Source organism: Petromyzon marinus, chromosome 33 (genome assembly GCF_048934315.1).
Source record: "Petromyzon marinus isolate PM22_M1 ecotype Great Lakes invasive population chromosome 33, UKy_Petmar_22M1.pri1.0, whole genome shotgun sequence".
NCBI classification, from domain to species: Eukaryota; Metazoa; Chordata; class Hyperoartia; order Petromyzontiformes; family Petromyzontidae; genus Petromyzon; species Petromyzon marinus.
In genome coordinates, this window is record NC_133699.1 from 9,970,870 (window position 1) to 9,988,578 (window position 17,709).

The 17,709-nt window shown below is 53.0% G+C and overlaps 1 protein-coding gene across 1 annotated transcript in view; it reads left to right on the forward strand.

Moving 5' to 3' along the window:
• LOC103091684 (thyrotropin receptor) overlaps window positions 1-17,709 on the forward strand; it is a 35,997-nt gene that overhangs the window by 829 nt on the left and 17,459 nt on the right. Inside the window, exons 2-9 of the mRNA XM_076071527.1 lie at window positions 4,333-4,404; window positions 4,664-4,738; window positions 6,456-6,530; window positions 6,938-7,012; window positions 8,116-8,193; window positions 14,703-14,771; window positions 16,580-16,657; window positions 16,859-17,047. Of these exons, the coding sequence (XP_075927642.1) occupies window positions 4,333-4,404; window positions 4,664-4,738; window positions 6,456-6,530; window positions 6,938-7,012; window positions 8,116-8,193; window positions 14,703-14,771; window positions 16,580-16,657; window positions 16,859-17,047 (711 nt within the window). The remainder of the gene's footprint in view (window positions 1-4,332; window positions 4,405-4,663; window positions 4,739-6,455; window positions 6,531-6,937; window positions 7,013-8,115; window positions 8,194-14,702; window positions 14,772-16,579; window positions 16,658-16,858; window positions 17,048-17,709) is intronic.

Sequence of the window (17,709 nt, forward strand, 5' to 3'; positions counted from 1 at the left end):
GTTGTGTTTATTATGATTATTATACAAGTGAGTAGGAAGCTGGTGCACCCAGAGGAAAGCGATGCCTTGCGTAAGGGGGCAACAGCATCCCCATACAGATGGGCACATATGGCGATTAGTCAACTTGCTGTACCGCCTTCTGCTGGCGAGCCAGGGTACGGCACCTGCTCGACGCCCATTCAAGGGAAAGGAAGTTTCACACCATCTGTGTGTGACCCACCAACCCTCGCTGCTGCCTCCACATCGATAGATCGCAGGCAGCCACGTGCAGCGTAGCCACCACACCGCCCGACTCATCATCATCAACATAATCTGTGAGCGTATGATTAACCATGGTCATCAGAGAAAGGTCAGCACACTAATTCCATCATCAACTCAATCGCCCACACCGCTCCGGGAACGTCTTCACGCTGAGTTCCTCGCACGTTTGGACCGCTAGAGTTCAAGTCTCGTTCGGACACTGCACACGCCTCCCAAGAGATTGTCATTGTGTTCCTCCTAGCCGGTGCAGGTGTTCTAGGATCATAGGCAAAGAGGTCGCGTTTACAAGCTCATCGCGATGTTAGTCCGCAAGACGCGTCCCGCAAGGAAGTGTAATCGCCTGGACTGCGAGATACCTGCAGGTGCAATGGAAACTTTAATCTATCTGTGCGGAGCTGTGAGCGTTTACTCGATTGTTGGGCGTGGTCGTGGGTTCTCTCAGATTTCCTTCCGCGCGACGTGACACACTCGATCATGCAATAGACCCCAACATCCCGATGTGGTAGGATCCTTCTGAAAACGAGTCGAGCGATTCGGTGTGTAACCTCTAAATGCTACAAATCCATGCAAACGAGATAAATGAGCCGGGTGCTCTTCGCAAGTTTTCATTGGTTGATTAAAATTAAATTGGGCAATTCTATTATTGCGCAAGGCAACATGTTCAGGGGCTCGATGTGAAAGTCGAGGTCTGCTGGCCACGACTAGAGGACTTCAACAGAGAGACCGCGTGCCGTTTTGCTATTCATTCTCCTCCGTTGAAGCAGCGCAGACAACAGTGGTTTACACGCGGTCCCTACATTTCTCTTCGAGTCGCTATGTGTCTCTTTGGTTTTACTGTATGATCCATAGTTTGGGTTGCATGGCCACAATGGCACGGCCGTGGCTCGTGCCTTTGATTTTCCATTCATAAAGGAGATGTTGCGCATCGCACCGGTAATGTTCAAGCGCGCAAGATGGTTCCACCAGTGTCCTCGAGTGGGAGGAAGAATGTCGAAGCCAGGAGGAGATGCGATGGTGTTTGGGTGTCGAATGAGGAGGCGTCTATTGTGGACGACCGCATTGTGCCACTGTTCGCACAGCAGTGGCGTTACTCCGAATCTGGGTAGAAAGATGCAAGGATATTGACAGCAGCAGTAGCAGCAGCAGCAGCGTAATCACACAAGGGGGGGGGGGGGGGGGGTCGGGACTTGAGTCGGTGGTGGTGAGGGACGTTGTTGATGTCTTGGTCGATGGGTAGGTGGCAAGGAAATGTGTAAACCCCCTCTCGCAGTTTGGATGTCTGTGCGGATACCTGGGGGCAGCACGTTCGCCGGAAAAAGGGAGCCAGGGGATTGGTGCCAGATTCAATGCTCCCTGTCGTGATGCTCATCGCATTATTTCATTGTCCATCTGGCCGTTTTGTGTCCGAGCTCCCGGGCAAGGTTGGAGCGCAGTGACTCTACCCCACCGAGAAGATCAGCGAGAGGGTGGCAGCTCGCAGCGCACCATCTGAAGCACCTCAGGTTCCTTCCTGCAAGTGACTCTAGCAGGGCGATTCTTGATTTGCTCTTTTTACCGATCTGTTGTTGTGTCAGGCATCTAACGACGATAACCCCGAGATATCTTGGAGTGGGGGTCATCACGCACCGGACCACGCAGTAAGGGTGCCATTTCCTGCGTGGTTGTTGCAGTTGAACACGATCCTTATGAAGATATTTGTGTAATGCATAAGGGAATTGAGAGGCGCTGTTGCGGCAAAGGGAATGCGGCACCACAACAGGGAAACTACAGACTACAGGGACTGCCGACTCGTGGCGCTGACTGTGACCACCAGCAGCACCCCCTGAGTGGATGGAGCCCCGGGCCTACAGCTCGTGGGGTGTGACGCGGGGTGTGACGTGGAATGTGACGTGTATTTGTGACGTGGGGTGTGACGCGGGTGTGACGTGGATTTGTGACGTGAGGTGTGACGTGGGTGTGACGTGGGGTGTGACGTGGGGTGTGACGTTGATGTGACGTGGATTTGTGACGTGGGATGTGTGATCGGCGGACAGCCGCGGGGTTGTCAGTTGAAAGGCGGCTCAAGGGCAGTGATGCCTGGACAACAGTGGCTGTCATTTGCGCAAGATCTTCACACAGTTGTGTAATTAAAGATGATATGAGCGTCACACTGAGTGTATGACACGCTACTGATCATTCCAAGTGTGGAACAGTATATACACACATTGAAATTGTTTTACCCATCTGAGTTCTAAAAGTATTGTCCCAGGCTTATCTTTTTATCGATAATTTTTTAAATCGTAAAATTAGGCGACATGAAAGTTGTTCAAGTATGAAGCGCTAGCGGTGGATTTGGAGGGATTTGGTTGGAGTCTCCAGAGATGGAAACATTCCTCATATAAACTACATCAGCTGTAAGAGCATTGGCAATGTTCTCGATGCTTGTGCATTCAGGGTTACGGCGTAGATGAACTTGCGAGGTGGTGTACATGGCAGGTGACTAATATATAACGATGTTAAGTAGCGACGGTGCCAGTACCGAGCCTTAAAGCCATTGCTCATAATGCTTGTGTGGCCGTGTTTACCAGCGAGGTGTTCGCTCTGAAGGTTATGGCTGCCAAGCGTCGCGTCGATTAGGTGAAGAGTAGAATGGCATCTGATCATTTTAACCAACATCAGCGGTGGCTCATGTCATCATAGGCAGCGGCAGCAGGAGCAGCAGCAGATAGGTTAATCCTTGCTGTGTCAGTTCTCTGTTGACCCTGGAAAACCCGCTTCGACAAGAGAGAGGCGAAGGCAGCTAGATTAGACAATTACACGGACGCGTGATTGCTGGCTCGGCGGTCGTGATACAGGCGTCGTGTTTGTGAGTTCGAATTGGTGTTCATTATCGGGGCTTTACGTGACATGCACGCGACTGCTTCTGCCTTCAAAAGAGTGACCGTGGGTGTCACTCGGAATCACAAAAGTGTCAGCAACAACAAACTGCGTTCCAAGAGAAATCTAAAATAATTCGGAAATTAATCAAATGGATCATAAAAAAATATATTTTCTGTAAGGAAAGTTGGCTCAAACAGATCCTAGCGACTCACCACGCCACGCATCTCCGCGTTTGCCGATGTACTGCTCCCCATCACAAATACAAACTAACTCGTTCCACGTGTGAGCGTGCGTGCACGCGTGGCCACCCACCCCCTCGCGTGCCATGACGGTCTCCACCGATGCCACTCGCTAAAAGCACTTGCCCCAACAGTCTGTTGAGGCTCCACGGGGGGGATCTTGTGGGGGTCGACGTCCGCTCCGCCGCCCTCGTTTGGCAGGTGAAGCGCAACGTTTTCCCCCTCCACTCCCTCCTCCACTCCTTCCTCCACCGCGCCGTTCGGCCCCTCTTGCCGGGCCCCCGCCAATCGGGTGATCATCCCCCCGCGCCAGCGCCCTCTCTGAGGGACATCGCTAATTGGCTGTCTCACCACCGCCCAGGGTTATCCCGCACACGTACACCACCACAAAAGCGAACGTGGAGGCGTGCACGCACGCGACCCTGCAGGCACTAATTCAAGGTTAGCGCTAAAGAAAATAGCGGTATTAATATGCGCGCGCGCACCCCCCCCCCCCCCCCCCGTGGTTAAGCCCTAATCCGCAGCGCACCAAGGCCAATGCTAAGGGTCTGTATGAATATGCACGCGCACCTCCGAGTGGCTAAGCCCTAATCCGCTCGCACACAAAGGCTAGCGCTAAAGAAAAAGGACCGGCGGCGGTATGATTATGCGCGCACGCCTCGCCGTTAATGCAATCGTCGCTGTGTAAACGCTGGCGAGCGGGTTTGTCGCACCCCGCCCCTGCCCGAATTACTCACGCGAGGGTCGGCCAATCTCCTGGCACCGGGAAACCGTGGGACTCTACCTCTAGGAGCCCTTCGGATTAAAACCCGATGTGCCAGGCAACCCCCCGTCAGGACACTACGTGGGTTGCGCTGCGTGCGGGTTGTGTGTTTTCAGTGCGGAGGCCGGGAGGGGATCGCGGCATTTGCGGAGTTTCTCCGTGGTTGTGGCACCACAATTTTTGTCTTTGTGTCTCCGTGCGTGCTGCCAGGGTGTTGATGAACACAGTTATCGAACGTGTCCCGTCAGGAGCCTTCTCCAGGCTGAGAAACGTCACGAAAATGTGAGTGTCTCCGCTCGGAGCTCTTCCCCCGTAATCCCCCCGCAACTTGATCCCCGCACCGTGATCCCCGCACCGTGATCACCATTCAAGCTCGTTAACGTCACCAGGTTCCAGGTGAAAACTCAACAGACCAGGAAAGGTCTCGTTTACGAGAGGTGACCTGCCAAACAACAGGGCAGGGATGAGGCGAGGTCTCTACCCGTTGCCCCTATGGACCGTGCGGCCTCTGACTCTGACTCGCGGACTTTTGTTTTCACAGCGACATCTTAGTTTCCAGGCACCTGCGCAGCTTGGAGGCCATGTCCTTCTCCCGTCTCTCGCAGCTGCAGGACATGTGCGTGGTAACCCCCTCCTCGCGTCCCACACCTCGCCACGGTGGGGGGGGTCTTTGTTGAGATCATCGAGGAGGATGGCCGGTAGGTTGGAGAGACCGTGTAGATGTTTGAGGCAGCTCCTCCAAAGTCCCTCTCCTCCAGAGTCATCTTTCCCAGGCCCTCACTCGGTCCTTCGCTGGTCTTTTCTAAATCCTCCCAAGCATCTTCCCAATTCACCCCCAAAGTCCGTTCCCAGCTCTTTCCCACCCTGCTCCGAAGTCTGTCTGGGTTAGCGTTGGGGTTAAGTTGCTATGTGACGCAGAATCGGAACTGGAATAATTGCATCGTGGTGGCGTCAGGCTCCTTGGGGTGGCGGGGTTTGCTTCTCGAGGTTCTCCCCCTTGCTCTGCGTGGGTTTCCTCCGGATTCTCCAGGTTTCACCCCGTAAATAAATACGTGCAATGTCAATCTCGGTTCACATTTTCAAACGTTAGAAAAATTGCCCACAGACGACTCACATAGCGACTATTGCCCCCTGCTGGCAGGCCGATGCCCACCGCTGAGCCAGGTGCTGAAAGTCACCCCGCGTCGCATAGGAGCAGATGCCGATAGGGGGGGACCCTGTCCCCGTGTCGTCACGTGATAGAGAGAGAGAGCGTGATATCAATCCAGGTTCGTTTATTCGCTCAACGTTTATTGAGGTCCCATACTCTTTGGTTCTTTTGGTAAAGTCACGTAGGTAGAAAATTAATAGATCACGACGTTTCGATCGCAGCACAAGCGACCGTCTTCAGGTGAGAGAGAGGAAGCGACTGAAACAAGGTCTTGTATAGGCCTGAGATGGGTGCAGCCTCAAGCGTATGGATTCCTGCAGTCACTAAAGCTTCAAATCAAAATTTCATTGAGGTTGTACATACGTAAAAAAAAATACGTCTAGCAAGCTCCTTGAGTTTAACTAGGTGATAGCCCATTGACACTGTTGCCCCTCTTACACTGGCACACCCGAGCGAAGCAGGCACGGGGCCCTCATGGTTTGAGTGGTTTTCCACTGGGGCTATTTCCCGAGCCGAGCTGGATCCAAACCGTGATACGCTGCCCTCGCAAGAATACAACTGAACCTGGCTCGCGTGCCAAGCAGGGCCAGGGGCGGGGTTAATAACGTGTCTGTCGGGTGTGACGTCACTCAGGACGCCACGAGGACACGGCGTCACCATGCCGTCTAACATATAGATATACCGCAAATATCTATGAGAAAAAGAAAATAACCTTCATAAATGCTCTTTGGTTCTTTCGGTAAAGTCACGTTGCTAGAAATGAAATTAAACAGATCACGACGTTTCGATCGCAACACAAGCAATCGTCTTCAGGTGGGACAACTACAGCAATGAACAACTGCTGAAGAAGGCGAGAGAGCTGCCGTGGCACGAGGTTTTCTAGACTATAGAGGTAGGGTACATGGGCGGGGCTAGAGATGGGGGGGGGGGGCAGAGTAAGATCTGCGGAGGCGACGGGAGAGCTAGGGGGAGAGAGAGGTGGGGGGTTACCAATGCAGCAACAATGTCAATGAAGCAACAATGCCAATGCAGCAGCAATGCATCAAGATTGAACCTTCATAAATGCCATTAAGGAATAAAACATTAGCCAATGAAATACAAATTGAATGTTCTTCACGGGCTGCGGGGCTACTTGTCGCCCACACGTTCACACGATGTGTCTCGCGCCGTCATTGCCTTGCAGAGAAATCCGCAACGCCAATCGCCTTGTCTACATCCACAGGGACGCGTTCCACGAGCTGCCCAGCCTCAGGTTCCTGTGAGTCCCGCTCCGTCGTGTCCGATCCGCTCCCCCCCCCCCCCCCCATTGTGTCGTCGGGAGGCCGCGCGTTTCCCTGCAGACTTCTCGCTCGAGGCGCTGCCGTGAGATCGGCAAATGGGTGGTGCACGCTGTTGGGATTTGGTCGATCGTGGACTGTGTGGTCGATGATGAACTGTGTGGTCGATCGTGGACTGTGTGGTCGATGGTGGACTGTGTGGTCGATGGTGGACTGTGTGGTCGATGATGGACTGTGCGGTCGATAGTGGACTCTGTGGTCGATGGTGGACTGTGTGGTCGATGGTGGACTGTGCGGTCGATGGTGGACTGTGTGGTCGATGATGGACTGTGTGGTCGATGGTGGACGGTGTTGTCAATGATGGACTCTGCTGTGTTTATTCCGGCAGGGGAATCGCCAACACGGCCATTGAGTGTTTCCCGCACGTGGGCAAGATCCAGTCCACAGTTCTCAGCTTCATCCTGTGAGTCGAGCGGCCGGCCGCGGAGAATCGATCACTGACATCGATTTAGAGGCCCTGGGGTGTTTGCTGAGCCAGCACCGCCAGAAATCCTGGGTTTGAATCGTGGGTTCCAGCCATGTCTGGTTAAACCGGGGTTCTCAAGCGCAGCGAGCTGACGGTCTCAACTCGGTCACTAACGATTCAAGTTGGTTCAGCACTTAATGTGGCTAAATTCCAGCTTTTGAGAATATAAATATCTCCGTACTGCAGGCGGGTGGGCAACATTCACCAGGCAGGGCGCCTGAGCCTTTCTTATTTCAGGGCCTAAAACTTCTGCTGCTGCCTCAACTCCAACTGTCTTACATCCTTACTCTTTGGTTCTGTCGGTAAAGTCACGTAGGTATAAAATAAAATCAATTAAGTGATTGAATTAAATTTCTTTTATTCCTACGTGACTTTACCGAAAGAACCAAAGAGTATGGATCCCTGCAGTCACGAAAACTTCAAATCTAGATTGTCTTGCATCCTTCCCAGAGTGAGTCTGCCACTGGCTCCGGAATTCCCCCTTCTCCTGCCAGCTTCTCGAGACCCTGCCATCGCCAGCCTCCACCTGAACGTTTCCGTCACACCTCGGGTGGGGGGGGGGGTCTTTGGGTTTGTGGTCGCAGGCCCTCGGGCTCGCTCGCCCCCTGGCTTCACGCTGCCCTGTGCCGCGACTCGGTCGTGGCCAGCATTGACAACAGCGTCACTCTGGGCCCTCTGGTCTCGAAGAAGAGGGGTCTTGCGACGGTGCTCCATGGCTTCGATGCCAATCAATCCGAGCTCTCGGCGTTGCCATCGCGGGCGATCTCCGCTGTCAGCTTGCGTGACTTGTAAATCCCGAAGAGACCGTGGGTCCTGCATGCTGCATCCGTCGCTCGCGGGTCGCTTCGGCCGATGGTGACGACGGTCGATGGTGATGGGCGAACGAAGTGCGGGGTCGATGCGAGCCACGTTCGTCGTGGTGTTATTTTCGCGTGACAAAAAAAAAAACCCACCCACACACACACACCGAACAACAAAAGAACGGAAAACATCCTGCCCTTAATCTAATCTCGTCGCTTCCTGTTGTCACCATGTCACAGCGAAATCCTGGACAACCCCATGATTGACCTCATCCCCGCAAACGCTCTGCAAGGTCTCAGCTCCGGGTCGCTCATCGTGTAAGCGAACCGCCACTTACGGGCGCGCGCACCTACGCAGCGCACCTGTCACCTGCACCATACACGCCTCTCAGTGTCCCTGTCACCTGCACCATACACACCTGGCACCTGCACCATACACACCTGTCACCTGCACCATACACACCTGTCACCTTCACCATACACACCTGTCACCTGCACCATACACACCTGTCACCTGCACCATACACACTTGTCACCTGCACCATACACACCTGTCACCTACACCATACACACCTGTCACCTGCACCATACACACTTGTCACCTGCACCATACACACTTGTCACCTGCACCATACACACCTGCTTATCCATATATTCTGTTGGTATTATTCCCCCCAAAGTTATTCCGCAGGACATTGCAACCCTTCTAGCGAGAGAACGGCCCACAGACTTGGGTATCACAGAGCTACCTCTGAGATCCCTTCTTCAAGTTGACCTCTGACCCACGCACAGGAGAGGCCAGCACTTTCCCCCTGGCTGGGCATGCGAGAGCGAGGCTCGTCGCATGACAGCCAACAACATTCTAATTCGCAGAGCTGGAATTTGGTCGATTTAAGTGCAGAACCAAATTTTTACGTGATGTTTTTTGTTCTTCCTGTCAGTCATTGGTGACCGGGTTGAGGTTATTATCTCGCTACAAATGTAGGGACTCGGATTAAGCACAGGCAGTGTGGTTGAAGCCTGGATTCGAAGTCAGCGGCCTTAACAGTGTCGGCTCGACGCTCTGACCTCTCAGCCACCCGGTTTTGAGCCACATTTTTTCAAAGTCTGAAAGCACATCGCGAATCAGTACGGAACAGAAATGCACGCCGCTCTAACACCGAACCCCTTAGCTGTGGTCAAAGTTAAACGTCTGTTGTTGTGATGCTGTTGCTGCATTGGCAGCGGCGCCCAGGCACAGATCACACAATCTCAACGCATCCGTCAATAACACTGCGTGTGTGTGGGGCCTGAAAATAAATAAATAAAAGTATATAACAGACAACGTTTCGGGCAATTGCCCTTCTTCATAGCAGAGAGATGAAGTCTCTCTGCTATATATATATGTTTTCCCACTCAGGGCAGCGTTGTTGACGAACGCAGAGACTTGATCGTTATTGCGAGGCTGTAGACTCTTAAAAAAAATGCATCGGGCTTCAGCCTTGACTGTTGCCAAAAAAACAAAACGCATTTTATGACGTGAGATAAGCCCTCTGGAGGCATGCGCCTGCGCCTGAAGTTAAAAACGCACGCGAAGCCACAGCAAGCGCTGCCCCGCGGCCCGACACGGGGAGCGAGGCCAGCCACAACGACGCGTGTACACGCGCGGCTCTTTCGTCACTCCACTGCTGGCCTGTACTCGAGCTCTGAGCAGGCGGGAGCGAGGGATGGTGGATCGCCACCCAAACTATTACAAAGCTCCCCTTCCCGTGAGCATCGCGGGGGAGCCGTGTCTCGCGAGGAGAACGCGGCACAGCAAAGTGTGGACCTCTGCGTGGGATAGTGTTGCACGTTGCGACGGTACAAATTACACGTCGCGGTAACGGTGTCGATTGCCGCAAGGGCCGCAGGATGAGGCCCAGGGGCGTTGAGATGGACAACTTATCGAATAATCTTAGACGGTGGCTCCAGGGCGTTTTGGTTGTGGGTGGAGGCCACATGTTGGGCCAGCTCACGAGTCCCGAGCGTGAGCCTCGTCATCGAAAGTCCGCCAAAGGCAGCACTCCGCATTGAACCGAATTCCAGCGTCACGCAGCATGACGCGGCCACCTCGTCCACCGTAGGGGAGCGAAGGAGCGTCCAGGTCGCGACTGCGAACACGACAGCCACACCTCGGGTGGCTATGGTTCTCTGTGCGAGTCCATGGGTGCCTATGTGAGTCGATGGTTTCTTTGTGACGCTAAAAGGGGTCTCAGCGTGAGTCTATTCGGTTTTTTTGTGGAACTCTCAGCGAGATCTGATGATCAGACACTGCCCACTTGAACCAGTCACGGGCAGCATCAGACATTTAATTTGTCTTTTGTCAACGTGACACATTTTTTACTGATTGGCCGTGTCGGGTGGTGGAGGGTTGCGACACGTGAATAAATAACGCGATCTAACCCAAAAACCTTTATTATGAATGAGCATCAGACACCTACAACATCACGTGGCTCAAACCTCGACATCAACATGCGACTGTCGATGATCTCTGCGACTCGCCTTCTTGGTGACCCACGTCATTCTTGCAAATGCGACTCATCCTGGGTCCCGCGGGTTCTCACCTCGTTACATTAATGAACTCGACTGGTGGACCTTTCATAATCCGACGGCAGGGGCTGGCGAGCCAGCAACACAACAAACCGGTACTCACGTTTATACCCCCCCCCCCCCCATCAAAACGAACCAACATGAACCTTCCCCGAGCGCCACACGAGTCCAGATCCGAGATGTTGAGGCCGCATCCCCCACCCCCTCCGCCACCCCCAGGGGCTCATAAGCGGTCAAGGTTGGACCTCGACGCGTCCGAGTTGAAAGGAACCGATTCTTCTGGGCCGAGTTGCGAGATCAAGGCCACGTGCGGGAGGCCTTCAAGGCCACGTGAGGGAGGCTTCTCGCCGAGCAGAGTTAGTGCCCCCCCCCCCCACCTTGTTCAGGACGTTGCGCGAGGGCAGCAGAAACAGCGTCTCGGGCATCATCGCCTGCGTCTCGCGACGATGATGACCGACTCGAGCTCCACGCATGCTGGATCGGTGCCCGAAGAATGGAGAAGGATGGGGGTGGGGGGGTGAGCGATTTGATGTTCGCCGTGGCGGAGGTCACAGAGGAGTTTAAGGAACATACGGAGGAGGTCGGGCGGATCAGCGAGTTCGTGATGGCCGGGTCAGAGATAGCTGAGCCAGTGCAACTGAGATGCTGCTTTCGAATTTGGCCGTCAGCCGCCCGTGATGTAAACTGCGTTGTACAGCCGTGTGGCGGGTTTAATGGTCTCAGTTCGATCGCCAACGACTTCACCAAAGCAACATTGCAGTGGTGTTTTGTTTTTTCTGCATCCGGCGTGTTTTCGGCTGTGAGGAATGAAACACGGCTGTATTGACATGGTTGTGATTACAGCATGACGCTTGTTGGCCCAGAAAGGGCTGAGCCTCAAGACTCTTCTTCTTTAGCAGGGTCCTGCCAAGTTTCACAGTGGAGTGGTGATGTTGCTAGGTGTCATCCTAATCGCGTTTTTTTGCACGTACATTTTCTCAGCATTTGAGATGTTTCGGCCAAAGCCAGTTCCACTGAGAACCCCGGGGTAAACCCATGCAGAACAGGGCGAGAACATACACACTCCGTAATAAAGTTTTTTGGGTTCGATCGCGTAAGTATAAATGTGTCGTAACCCTCCACCACCCGACACAGCCAATCAGTAAGGGATCAGTAAGGGATTTATCACTAAACAAAACGCGCCAATTAGATACTACTTCGGGAGATCTATCGCCCTATAATGCTGGATGTAATTACCAGCGAAACGTCGTACTCAAATTGTAAATGTTGTGGATTTACTCTCCAACACGCCGGTGGGCTGAAGTAGTAACGAATTGGCGCCTTTTGTTTACGTGACAAATCCCTTACTAATTGGCTGTGTCGGGTGGTGGAGGGTTACGGCACATTTATAAATAACGCGATCTAACCCAAAAACATTGATTATGAATATTGGTCACGAAAGCCTGCAATCACCTCACCTTGATTATGAATAATATTGGTCGCGAAAGCGTGCAATCACCTCCCCGTAGAGTCTTTAACAGCGGGGGCAAGTGCTGTTGTTAGTGAGCACCTATGAAGAACGTAACGGCACACGAGGGGGTGGGCGGCCAGCACCATGCCCGGCTACCTTGGCCTCCCTAGTGCTGATGCTTAAACACCGCGCTCGGTAAGCATTTGAGGCTGAGAGTCGGACTCGCACCTAAACAACAGCCACAATTTCCCACGAAGTGGAAGTGTGCACGGCTATTGTGCCAGGCTAGGTGGCCACGTGAAGTGTGGAAGGCTCACTGACAGGAGGTTACGGGACAGAGACCCAGGCAACTTGGGTTGACCGTCTGAGATCACTGGAAATACACCGCCTGGCTTAACACACAGTCACTCACCACGCTCTAATCCACTCACTTGCCACACTGCAGATCACCTCACTTGTCTTTTTGCTTCTTCCCTCACATTGTTCCACTCTGGAATTCGCTCCCATAATTGTCTCTTACCCCCAGTTCAAGAACCGCGTTAAGTCTTATCTATTACAACTGTGATTGTGCTGTTTGTTGCTGGCCACTTGGCATTTTAGGTCTTTGTGCTCAGCAACCGGTGAATTTAATGACGCTCTTTCCTCTGCGCAGCGCGTATTCTCCCATCCGTAATGAGTGGCGCTCTGCGGAGATGAGCGACTGAGTTTTGGGAAGAGCACCAATAGTGCTTTGAAAGAAAAAAAAATCCTCAACGCATTCGTGAATAACACTGTGGCCTGAAAAGACACAAAATACTGCATATGATAGGCGACGTTTCTGGCAATGGGCCTTCTTCATAGCACAGAGAGAGACCAGTAGAGGGACAGAGTGGACGATAAGAGTTGGAGATGGCACTTGTTTACACCATTGGACCTTATGGGAAATGCATTTTAAAAAAAAATTGCTGATGGCCCGTTTTCAGATGGACATATGAAAAGTTACCTCATAGTAGCCATTGAATAACAAGACAAATCCCTTCAATAATAAAGAACATATTCCTCTAAATAAATTCATTTATATCAAAGGCTAATGATAAGACGTTTCTGGCACATTGCATTGTGGGAATACTTGTTATGGTTAGCACGGGGCACGATCCACCTAATCAATGCAATTCCTGGGCCCAATAGCCACCATCTCAATACAAATAAATTTAACAGCTGTCACTCGTAAACCACTGGCGTTCAGGTTCTTCAACCCTCCGGGGACCACGGTTCTCGGCTCTTTTAATTGCTCCGGTGCTGCCGTTTATCAATGATCTTGCCGCGCAGCGATTGACTCTGTGAACGAGTAACGGTATACGAGCGTTGCTTCGGGGAGAGATGATTTTTTTGTATTTGGCAGGAGGAAGTGTGGTTGTGGTGATGACGACGACGATGATGGTGACGATAATGATGATGATGATGTTGGTGGTGATGATGGTGATACGCGCGTTATAAATCCCGTGGCTCCGATTAGCACGCTTGGCTACGTACGGTGAAACAAATATTTCAACCATACATACAACGTAACCAGCCTCTCGTCAGCCGCGTGGTGCTTGTTGCTGTTCCTGCGTGGAGTGGCTGGCGACCTTGAGCTGACAAAGCCTGGCGCCGTTTCCCTCCCCGCACGAAATTCACAAACAACGAATACAAACCCGATGTGCTTCCTGAGTTTCGGGCCGTAAATGAAAAGTAAAATGAAAAAAAGAATCGGAAAATCTTGGCTCAAGATACGGCATTTTTTGGGACGGTCCGAAACTCGTCGTTTGTTTTCATGTTTGATCCCGAAAGTGTGATGCAAGACACGTGCCCTTCGTTGTGAGCACGACGCAGGCACCCGTGACATTCGTGAGCGAACACGAAATGATCGGAGACTCTGCTAACTCATCCGCATTTGTTCCTAAAATTAGAAATAGGAAGTGTTTAAATCGGAAACAGTTCCCTGGTATAACCAGATGCTTGTTGCTGTTCTCCGCTTGCATAACGTACAGGGTTGTGGGGGGGGGGGGATGACACGTGCAGTGGAGGAGAAGGGGGTGTGCGGATCACACTGACCGGACCGCTCTGCTGATGAGAATTATGGCCCCAACACACGCTGTGTCTCCTCTTTCCAAAATCGGTTGTCGTATTCGCCAAAATCTCACCGCGCGGTCCCAGGATGGAACGTTGGGCCAACTTTGAGCCAACGGATCTAGACCACATGCCAACGATGGCTCAACGTTTAGTGGGGCGATGCACGTGCATTCGTGTCAAGGGAGACACGTCCTCTGTGTATCTGGGGCTCGTAACTGACCCAGTGATCTATCATCGTCATCATCATCGGCCATTATCTATCCACCGTTGGATGGAGCTCTCCCCAAGCCGTTGCCCTCCAGTGACGGTGAGGATATCGGTCGCGTGCTATGAGTGTGTGATTGTAAATACTCAAACCGTGGGCGTCTATTTAATGCGTCGATTCATTGACGATAAATAGATCTCACGTTCAGGAGGTTAGCCAATATGCCTAGTGGTTTCCACGCTGCGTTACAAACCCGGTGACCCGAGTTCGATTGCTTCTATCGGCTAATAACAGTAACAATTATCTACACCGCTCCTGGCCAGCGTCCACCGAGTTCGTGTCGGCCTCAAACGAGTCCCTTGTAAGGCGAGTAATATAAAACAACAGCACGTGGGAGACAAAAGTGGTGGCCAGGCGTGGCGCTGGCCACAACATAACCGTTCTAAGCGCCGGCCCCCAACACTCTCTTCGGCTATACGGCGGGAGTGGGAACCTTTGTCTTTGTCTCTGCAGGAGGCTCTTCAACAACAAGTTTGCGAAAATCGAAGACTTCGCCTTCAACGCCACCATGCTGGACCTGCTGTGAGCCTCCTTCTCGCGTCACGGCGGCGGTTGAACCTGAGCGTCGCACCCACGGATTCCATGCGTCCGGTCACGGGAGGCAGTCTCGTTGGCTCGAGAGATGAATTCTAAACGATGACGTTGGCACTGTCCTCCAGGGGCATCGTCTCGCGCTCAATGTTTCCCGCAGAAGATTGGCTCGGAGTAGGCATTATCGATCGAAGGCACTGCCACTATATTGCAATGATTGCCCTTCCCGTAATAAGCAAATGGTATCGGGCCCTATATTCCTATTCTCGTGCACACGTTCACGGAGACGCGATAAATAGTCGTCTCAGCGTTGTAGTTGTCAGTGGAGTTGACGTTAAAATGTGGCGAGAATGTGTGTTGCACTGCCTTCACACCGTGCGTAGCCAACAGCGCTAATCGGAGGTGTGAGAAGGGTGTTCCATGCCCAAAAGCGTCCCTCGCCGTTCGGAATGACGTTAAGTACGAGCGCACATTACATCGAGGGGAACTGTGCCATTGAAATGGTGGAAACAGAGAAATACGAAACAAACGAGATTTCGAACACGATTGAATCGTAATGAATAATCGAATGACTTGGGGGGGGGGGAGGGGGGGTGGGAATTGCCACACTTCCACGTGTCGGAGTCTGTGGGCTTGAGCAGGAGTTGATTCCACGCGAGGTGGAGAAACGCGAGTGATACCGATTGATACGGACAACCCAGGCGAGCTATGAGAGTGACTACTCATTTCTGGGGTGGAGCCGTGCAGATGGGGGGCTGTGTGGAACTCCTGCCCAAGTTTACGAGGTTTTCTCATTCATTCGTACCTGATGATGGTTGCTTGTCTTGCAATCGAAACGGCGTATTCTATTATTATTTAATTACATTTCTTTCCACTTTACCGAAAGAACCAAAGAGGAATTCCTGCAGTCCAGTCACGAAAGCTTTGAGTCTAGTTTGAACTACAGGGTAGTCCAGCATGTCTTGTGACACCTCCCCCCCCCCCCCCCCCCATTTAATTTTCTTAATTAAACGTAATACTTTTTGTGTACCAAACGGGTGTGAAATAGAAATGAATAAGCGAAGGAAACAAGTGTTGAGGGGTCAATTAATGGAGGGGGTCACAAGATATCTGGACCACCCTGTATCGTGCCACGGAGGAGGGAGGGAGGGAGGGACTGGGCTCCCGTGCAGCGTCACGGTTGTTGTCGCCTCGTCCCAGTAGGACGCACCAACGTGCGCCTGCCGGGAGGGCGGGAGGGAGAGCTGGGCAGGGCGCAGGGGCAATCGCGATGCCCTTCGCCTTGAAAAGCACGCGCAGTGCGGCGGGCGCTTTGCACGTGGAAACGAGGGGGGCTTATCTCGTCTCGTGGGGCGGGGGTGGATTTCGTGGGGGGGGGGGGGGGGGTGTGGAATGAGAGGCGCCACGGTGGGGAGATGTTAACTACCTCGCCTGGTATACAGGAAGTCGTGGGTTCTATCACGACCCTGACGCCTGCTGCATATCTGGAGTTTGCGGTGTCTCTCTCCCCGTGATCGCGTGGATTTTTATCCAGATCCTCCGGTTTTTCCCTCCACGTTTAAAATCAACACGCGTTTAGTGTATTTGGCTGCTTGACATTTTCCACACGATGAGCCACCTGGTTAAGCTTTCGTTTGTGGCCAGGTCGCGTATGAAAAAGAGCTGTATAGCTCAGTGGGGCCTTAGCTGGTCAAATAAAATACAAGTTTAGTTTAGAGTTGGTGCTGTGGTGCGGGACTCGGGGCTGGGACGATTCGCCACGCCTCTCTCGCCGTGTTGTCCCCTTGCTGCGCATGCAGGGACCTCCACAACAATGACAGACTGTGGGCCATCGGCGAGGATGCCTTCAGTGGAATCCAGGAGAACTCTTTCATACTGTGAGTGATGCTTTACACGTGGCACCCAGTCGAGAGAGAGAGCAATGATCCCCTCCTACGGTAATGTTTTTTTTACAAGTTCTGACAACCGTGCCCAATTTAAGATTACGCGTTAAATCGCTTCTAATAGTGCTGCTCTTTGTTGCTCGCGCGCAGTTGCTCGTGTGTGACCACGCGTGCCCCACCTGTGCGTGACCACAGGGACGTGTCCCGTACCTCCGTGCGCTCGCTTCCGCGCCACGGGCTGCAGCACGTGTGGAAGCTGATGGCGAACGCCGCGTGGCATCTCAAGCAGCTGCCCCCCATGGGCAGCTTCTCCTCGCTGTGCTCCGCCAACCTCACCTACCCAAGCCACTGCTGCGCATTCTGGCACCGCAAGGCGGCACAGGGGTAACCATCATAACCATCACCGCGCACTGGGGCTCCGCGAGCCCGGGGAGTTGTGCGTGATAACCACGAGACGACCTTGATGATTGGCATGATTGTAATGACAGGGTGACACCTGCTGGCCGGAAAGGGAATCACGACTACGGGCATGGTGAAGTACCAACCAATCAGAGAAGGAGGTGTATCTGGGGCAAAGGTGACAGGTGGGGCTAGCCAAGATACTCCGGGAACCTGCTTGAAGGTTTCACGAGAGGGCGTGGCCGGAGGCGGGGCCTAGCCACACGCCTGGGGGGATATAAGGGGGAGCGGAGCCGGGGCTCGGGGCTCATGTGTGGGGTCCTGGGTCCTGGCTGCGTCGCCACCTGCCGACATCTCTCTCCATCGTCTGGCCACGTGGAAGATCTCCTGCGAGGTTTCCATTGCTGTCATTGTCACGCCGTCAGTCAGCGGTGTGGTTGAGTGAGGGCGATGGGACCACGCCGAGTGATCGGCTGTGCGTGTGGCCAGTGGAGGTGTTATTACTTAGAGTTACAGTCAGTGTGAGGAAGAACAAGTGTTGGCCTGTGTTGTGCCTAGTGTGAGTAATAAAGAAGAAGTACCTTCTACACGACGTGTCGCGGACGTCGCTCGTTAAATGATGATGATAACGATGATGACATGAAGAT